The 8,706-nt window shown below is 43.5% G+C and overlaps 1 protein-coding gene across 1 annotated transcript in view; it reads left to right on the forward strand.

The window, feature by feature from the left end:
- The window catches only part of LOC120902599 (autophagy-related protein 13 homolog), a 36,991-nt gene extending 30,523 nt beyond the window's left edge, over nt 1-6,468 (forward strand). The window contains exon 4 of the mRNA XM_040311458.1: nt 2,934-6,468. Coding sequence (XP_040167392.1) covers nt 2,934-3,771 — 838 coding nt within the window. The 3' untranslated portion in view covers nt 3,772-6,468. The remainder of the gene's footprint in view (nt 1-2,933) is intronic.
- The last annotated feature ends 2,238 nt before the right edge of the window (nt 6,469-8,706 follow it).

Below are 8,706 nucleotides of genomic sequence, written 5' to 3' on the forward strand. Positions count from 1 at the left end.
ATGCCACAATGCTGCATTGAAATCGTGAAATAAAAGAGATTCTCCCGCTGCCATGGAGTTTAGGTCCATTAGTGTACCCCAATCCACACAGTAGAGTGTCGTCGTGCAGGTACGTCACACCAGCGCACACCACTATCAAGGAAATGGAAAGTGGTTGGAGCGTGATAATAGTACACGCTCTCCAAAAAAACGGGGCTACAACATCCGCAAGATAGCACACTAATTCCAGTGGGAGCACATACGCCAAGCTGCGGGCTTAATCTCTCAGAGGACACCACCTGAAGAGTTTATATCTTCTGAGTGACTCTTGAGTTTACTGAGAAGTGCACACGGTGGACCCTCAAAGGTGTCATGATAAGACGCCAAGCGATAAGACAAGTTTTATGGTGTATACTTGAAGATCCGTTTCTAGAAATTGCCTGATTGAGCTGAGCTCAGTTACGGTGATCAGGTGCCAGCGATGCGGTGAGTAATCGTGTGGAATGGGAGCCTTTTGTAGTGTTTAACTCAGCAAAGTTAGTGCTTGGCAGGCGGTGGCGATGTGCATTAAATATTCAACAACCCCGCACGACTGTGGCTCATCATCTCGTGCCAGGTGAGCGAGTTGCTGCTGCCACTTGCTCATGTGATTACAGATCCAGCGATAAGCAATCTTCAACGGTCTCCTCTAGCGGGGAACACCAAAGCCATTGAATAATCTTTGATGTTGGTTGGACCGTACCAGTGGTGGAATAGGTGTGATAAGATTAGTCAAGCTTTTCCATCCAACCAACTCCACAAACTTGGGATACACTATCACACCAGCAGCAACATTGTTGCGACAGAGAGCAATTTTGCGGTAAAATAATAACCGGATCGAGGCATACAGCGACACAGAGAGATACGTGGGGTTACGTGATAGTACCACCGATCACCGTCAGATGGCAGTCAGTGCCTCCGCTCACTCACTTTCAGCTCAGCAGCGCATACCTTTTCGGGATGGCGTCCAATCGAAGGGAGGCTTATAATCACACTTTTGCCTTCCAATCAGCAGTTATCTGGGGGACCAGGGGGCGGTTCAGTTTTGTTATACCTTCCCAACCTATCCCGCCGGGGTCATCGTTTATTTTTAATAGCTTTTACTGCACCGCAACAGTAACTGGAATCGGGCAACATCTCTCGCATTTTGCATTTTGCAGTTATTATTTACGATGCAAACCAATGAATGCTTTACTATCAACATTTTAATGAACTTTCTGCACAGTTACAAAGTAATGTGTATCGCAATTTCTCCCTGGGAACGCTTTCAACGCTTCGCCCGGTAGTGTGGGCAGCAATAAAATCGGATCTAATTGGCCCTTTCACTGGGCCGTTCGAAGCAGAAAAATGATCATAAACTAGTCAACTTTTGACTGCGTGGGTAGATTCATTCATAAAACCCGTGCCGTAGAGCAGACAAACCTCCACACATCCGTTCACCTAACGAACTCCGGAGGCGTGTGAGATCTATGCTGCGAATGGTGGGCTAAGCCAAGAGTTGCCCTTACCACTACGCGCGGGGGTATCTACCTCACGTGGGCGATGCCGATTCCAGCGTGGGCATCACATGTACCTACAATAAATTGGCTCGTTCTCTATCTCTGTCTTTCCATGCGGTGGACATGTCAAACCCCGCTGGTGATCGATATATCACTCCGATTACATGCAAACCATCGCAAAACGATCGCTCGCAAAAAGCTGCTTTTTTAAATAATTTAACACCAAGAAAGGAGCTGCTGTGCCGTGCCAACCTATACCAAACTGGAGGCAATTATGCCTTCAGTTGCCACTTTTTTTTCACTCCATTTGGAAATTGTCTGTCCGCGTTGGGGCGGAAAAGTGAAATATGATTACGAAAGGTGGAGAGACACTAGCGGGGATTGGCGCACCGTTCCTCGAGGCGACTGTTTTCTCCCCCGGGGTGTGCAACCGGCTCGTGGCTGCATCGTGGCGACAACCACTCTTGAAGGCCTATTTATGGTCAGAAGTCGGAAAGACACGAAAGCGGGCGCCGTTCGGTCGAAGGCGTCGCGTATGGAGCGCTCAAGGTACTGGCCCAGGTTTCTGAGCCCACGTGCAATTGTTTCTACCCCTTGCAGATGGTCACAAGGGGTTGGTGTGTTTTTTTTTTTCAGTGTGAGAGCAGCTCGAATCCCCCTTTTTCGATGCAAAGATTCGATGCGATTGGGATGAATCATACGATTTTACAGCACGGTGGCTTATCGCTTGTTACACGTTACACGTTACTTTCACGTGACGCGCGATGTGCTTAGGGGTTAGAGCCAAGTCCACCAAGAACGTGCCGCTCTGACTAAAGGTTTCGACATTCCAATCGCTAATGAATTGTCTTGTTTGGTCGAGCCAGTCGATTCTGATAAGCCGCGAGAGGACCGTGTGCGGGGCTGAGACTCGGAACAGTTGTGACTCAACTAACGTGCTGTAAATACATAGAACCGTTTGTGTTTGGGTACGTTGCCAGCAGGGCAGTTCAGTGGAATTTCCAGCTTCTTGGAATGGCACAGCTGCACTTTCTGAATGCAGTTTTTATCTTCAAACCCATTTCCTCCTCCCCCTTTGCTGTACAATTTCAATGACGCACGAAATGGCGTTGGCGAAATGGCGAACCAGACACGCGCGCACACGCACACACACAGAGCGGAAGGTTTCAAGATTGGCAGGAAGATTGTCATAACAGAACGCATGCACTGTACTATAAACATACGGCTGAGGCCGTTTCGGCACGTCCAGATGTTGTTGAAATGTTGAAGTAATTGATGAAAACACACGCGCGCACAGGCAGATTAAAACGTAATTTCTCTCTGCCAAAAATAAAACGCACGATAAGATAACAACGACTGTTTACTTTCGCACTTCACATATGCTAATCTATCTCCCTCTTTATCTTCTCTTTGCAGCGAGAAAAAGGTGATCGATCTGGACAAACCGATGCGCTGCGGTGCATTCGTGGATGCGTCGCGCGTCAAGAAGCCCACCGAGGACGACTACACACTGCCGGAGACGCCCCCGTTCAGCTGGCTGCTGCCGAAGCCGCGCGACGAAAGCACCTTCCGCGGTGGCGAGGGCTGCGAGGATCGGGTATCGCTCCACTCGCCCACCAACGTGGACGAAAACTGCTCCAGCAACGCGAACAATCTCAACAACAACAACGCCAGCAAAGGCTCGTACCAGTCCAACAGTGGCCCGATGCATTTCCGCCTCTCCCAGTCGCCCAAGAGCGGCGACGCGATCGCCACCGGCGCGATACCAGTGCCTGGTGCGGCGACGGTAGCGATGCCGGCGGCCGCCACCACCACCGGCAGCTCGACACCGCCCCCCAGCTCGCTCGGTGGGGCCGGCAGTGAGCTGCGCCGCTCCTCCCGGTGGTCGATACGGCGCGACCCGTCCGAGAACGACCGGATGCTGAAGGAGCTACAGTTCGCGTTCGCGGAAACGACGGCCCAGGGCGAGCTGGCCAAGTTCCTGCGCGAGTGCTCGAACGCGCCGACGCTGCACGAGTTCGACGTGATGCGGTCGAGCGGTGCGGACACGCTCACCGAGGAGGACCACATCATCGACGGCAGCCGGATACTGACCGAGGCCGACACCTGCCCGGACAGTGGCGAGGACGAGGAGGAGGGCGACGTGCTGGCGGATCTGACCCGCCAGCTCGAGCAGTTCGAAACGTCCCTGCCCGAGTACGAGGATCTCGTCACCTCCCTCTGCCAGTCGATCGACAGCAACTCGAACAGCTAAGCGGGTGAAGGCGCTGGGAAGGAGTGGAGTCCAGCCGGGATTATATGTATATGATATGATTAATTTTAGCGAGGGAACCAACCTGTCGACTGATACTTTTTTTTGATGATATTCATCTTCACACACACACACAGACACAGGCAACTAAAGTAAAGCATTATGCGGTACGACACGTGTGCGCGTGTGTGTATACGCTAAACATGGCAAAAAGCGTTTGAATTGAGACAGTGTGTAGCAGCGGCCAAAGAGGAAGGAAATGAAAGGAATTGTGTTATGCTGTTGGGGAATGGTTTTGCGAGGGGAAAGGAAGTTTAGAATGGCCATGAGTGTAGTTTTTTCTTTTTTCTTTTGCAAAAGATCCATTTTCCTTGCCTTAGCCATTTAGAGAGATGAGGATCAAACACAAGAACACTGTAGCGTTTAGGCGGCGTAAGTGGGGTAGGATGTTTTGCTGCAAAAATCTATCTTTATGATCGATACATCGATGAATCAAAGTTCCTTAGCGTGTGTGCGTGACTAGTGATGAGGGGGATGGGGGAGCGAGGGAATGGGGACGACGTTAGGCAAAGAAGTAGAGGAGTTCGATATCATCCCCTTCGCTAAACAAACCCCCATTACAGAAAGGATATTTACATTCATTTGACGGTTATTATTTATCCAATTAGAAGACAAAAACAAGCAAAATTATATTCTAATTAGAAATTTAGCGCAACTACTGCTTCTACTATCAGCCATATATATATATACACATACAGACACACACCATTTATACGGCGGCAAAGGAAAGCTTTCCGCTCCAATATATGTTTTGCATATCGCGGGTGTGCGGTTTTTGCACACCCCTCAATGGGTCTTTTCGTGGAAAAATGTTGGAACCCAATTGGCTTTAATTCGTGTTTTTTGCTTTTTTCCCTTTTTAGTCCCCCCTTTTTTTTGCTTTAAGCGCGATATGTAAGAAGGAAGGGGAAGTAGTAGCTTTTAGTAAGGTAAACCAGTAACCAGATTGTTAAGAAACAAAGCTTATAGGGCAAGGAAGGAGAACGCGAGTTTACGTTCTTTATGGAAATGTTTCCCAGCAACACACCCTCTCTCCCACCCATTCGGAAGCACTGGTCTGCTGTAAATAGTACAAAAAGGGCAACGGCTAAACCAACGGTTGCTTTTAGTAGCCTTCTTTTATATTATTTTCATTTTGCATTCATTTGTAAATAGACAACACAATACAATTATTCAGTTATTTACTCTTTCGATGTTAGAAAGTGCTTTGGGGGCAATGAGATGGGTGGAGGGAAAACACTTTCCCATACTGAACGTAAACTGATGGCGCAATTGAAATGTTTGAATCGAAGAGAGAAAACTACTACTGCGTATGGAACGATTAATCAAAAAATACATCGTTAAAGTCAGACACTCCACGGCCGCCGAGGAGATGGTGTGCCTGTGCGTATGTCTCCTATTGTTATTAACGGTTTTTATCCTTTCTGTCAGATTATATTCAATTAGCAAACCAACCAAGCGGGGATACATCATGGGGAGAAACAAAGTTAAGGGACGCGTTAAGGCAAAATCAATCGATTTAGGATAAAATGGGGCACAGCAGATTAAAATATAAATATAAGCTCTACAGTGGATGCCTATGCTTTAGCGTTACTTTTTTCTGTTCGTTTTCCATTCTGTACACTAGTAGCTTACTCTTTACCTTCAAAATCATACTTACCGCTGCTGGTGCTGTGTGCGGACACAGACACACGGCGTGTTTCTAATATAGGAAACGTTTTCGTGGAACATCCATAAAAGCGGTTCAGTTTGGCAAGCATCACACTAATATGGGTTCATCGTTACCTCTCACACTATTTTCTATCCCCTTTTTGCTGCATCCCAAACATTTTGTCCAACACACAATAATGTCGATTTACATGGCCAAACATTAAAAGATAAGTGCATCAAGATTATAAACGTATTCATAATGTGTAATTATCGCTCAATCAGACACTTTGCTTACTGCGCGCTACTACTACTATTATTCAGGTTCTTAAGTTTTTTTTTATACAAATCACTTTTCAAACTGAGACTGAAGAACGTAATCGTAACACACAGAAAAGTCACTGGTTTGTGGGTGGATAGAAGCGTCTGTTTTTGAGAGGTTGCTCTTTATTTTGCGCTAAATTAATTGTTACTGCAATTCGAGTCATTTTATTTTTCTTCTTCGGGAACATAGAACATAGCATAACGAGGGAATTGGGGGGGAAATATGAGCTAATTTAGCAAAAGTTGGATATGTTTTGGCAGGAATAGGAACAAAATCACAGCATAAAAGATAAGATTGGCAGCAGGGACATTACATTAAATTTTGAATTAATTCAGATGGTTTTAGGGAAAAAAAGGCTCGAGACGATATAAGGGTGGGTGGCATTGTAATGGTATTTTTAAACTCCGCAAACACTTTGTTTTCCATCAGCCTTTTGATCAGTTTGACAGTCACTGTGAAACCGAATGGTTAATGCACCACCCCCTCCCAAAAAGCAACGGAAGGAGAATGCGAACGCGATCCTCATTAATGCAACGATAGAATTTTGCTCCGGAACGAATCATTTTTGCCCTTATTCACATTGTCATTCTACAGTATCAAGAAATAGTAACAGAGATCAGCATCATGTCAGCAAACAAATAAAACCAAATTATTAAGAAAACAGAGAATATTAATTTGTCTTTTGCTGAGGAGAGTATTTTTGTTACACCCGAAAATCATGTTCAAAGTTGGATTAAGAATATAAACAAGTTTTTAGAACGAGAATTCAACATCGAATTGACGTGTTTCGTTAAGACAATTCTCAAGAAACTTATCAATCATGCAAAAAGCTTTCGTTAAGTTTGTTTCGGTATCTCAATATGAAGTAACTCATAGCTCGAGCTTTTCTTTATGTGAAGCTTCTGCTCAAGGGGTTACACTATGGTCAATATCCATGACAATCAGATACAAGCCATATTTTATGAATTGAAACGTAATTTATGTATTGGATATGATTTATTAGAATATGAACCTTAATACAATTAACAAAAACAATATCTTTAAAATGCCCTCTCCTTCCATGCTATCCATGCTAAAAATATAATTAATAATTATCATTTGTTTAATGGTTATTCCATTAAATCATATTAATGTGTCACGAAAATAATAGAATGCAAATTCAATTACCAAAACCTTACTGAGACAAACGTTGCTCGCTCACGTTGCCTTCACGGTACCACGCTCCCCTTTGTGGCCAGGTTTACGCGGTGCCACAGCGCCTACCTTGACTGAGGTCACACTTCGCACATGCGTGCCTTCTGTGCCGCCAGCGAACCGGAACATTAACGCACCAAACACCCGCAATCACGCGCACCCGGCTAAGCGGGGCGCCAAGAAAAGCTTCGCTCCACACGCACACTATCGCGCCATAAGCTGCAGCTACACATATCCTGCCTGATGCGTTTTAAAAGATCCACCGGCACTATCTTCCGTGGCACTTTTGCTAGCTTCCGCCTTATACTTCCCGGTAGAGTTTAAAAATTGTTTAGAATTGTGTTCGTCTTCCTACTGCGAGGGGAGCGCTTAACCAAAGGACATCGGCAGTGAAGGATGACTTTGGCTAAAAATGGGCTCCATTTCCTCGTTGCCGTCGTGCTGCTAATGAGCTGCTGCTGGCTTAGTGGGCGAAGACAGTGGGAAACGGTGGTGATATTAATCTTGATACTAAAATTTGGGGACAATTTTCAGCAACAGCCTTCACGCATTTGAATCTTTTAAACATCGGCTCAAATTAATTAACTAAAACGTCTTTTAGATATTTTTATAGTGGAATTGAAAATCTCTTTCAGCGAAACTAGATCAAATAAATATTAAGCGGTAGCTTTTAAACTTAAAAAATTCATATGGTAAAACCTGAACATGAGAAAACTAATGGAACAAGTTAAAATTTTGGTTCATCATTTTGGAATAAAATTTCCATTTCCAAAAGTGATCCATTCCAATTATTGTAAATTAAAAGTAATTAAGTTATTTATGTTAGTGTGAAATGTTCTCTGTCCTTTAACAAAGGGTTTATAAGTTAAATGGGGCCATTCCGATACTTAATGACCCAAAAATCTATTATTTTGTGAAATGTGTTCCAAATTAAACATTTTTCCAAAATCCTTAGGATTTCATAACGATACTCATATTTTTGTTAACGTTCTAAATGACCACATAAAAACGCAATTATTAGTTTTTTTTTAAACATAATTGTTATCAAATGACATTATTTATTTTAAATGTATTGCCTTTTAACCATATTTACGTATTTTTAAGTGTTTTTTACGATAGTGCCATTATAGGTACGCAAAATAGGCATGTTCCTATAGTCTTCCTATAGTCTTATTTATTAAATCAATAAAAACATGACATTTTTAACATTTCGTACTTTTTTCATTAAAATAAGCAACAGAAATAAGTTTTCTGTTAGTAATTTACCAAACAAAGGCCAAAATTTGCTTATCTGGCTGAGTGAAAAATCGACTTTAAATCAAGCAAACTCTTCTGGGTATGGGTTGAAGACAGGTGTTATTCAGTACTTTAGTCAATATTTTCATCATTCAAATTTATAATCAAATTACGCAAGAAATCAATATTATGGCAGTAATACTTGCTATTCACACAAAAACAGCTTCAAAATTAAGTTCCATTGATATTATAAACTGTTTTTGAGGCATCTTTGTTTACCACCACTATAGGAACACAATACGACGACTGTAGGAACCATACCACCATTATAAGTACAACGAAGCAGTCACAAAAATATGTATTTTTCGTAAAATTTATGTGTTTCATGGTAAAAATGGTTGTAATTGCGAAGATAAAACATATTCCAATTGCTATGTTCAAAATATATGTTAAAATGTTAAAATATTCCGAAATTG

This window comes from Anopheles arabiensis, chromosome 2, assembly GCF_016920715.1.
Source record: "Anopheles arabiensis isolate DONGOLA chromosome 2, AaraD3, whole genome shotgun sequence".
NCBI classification, from domain to species: domain Eukaryota; kingdom Metazoa; phylum Arthropoda; class Insecta; order Diptera; family Culicidae; genus Anopheles; species Anopheles arabiensis.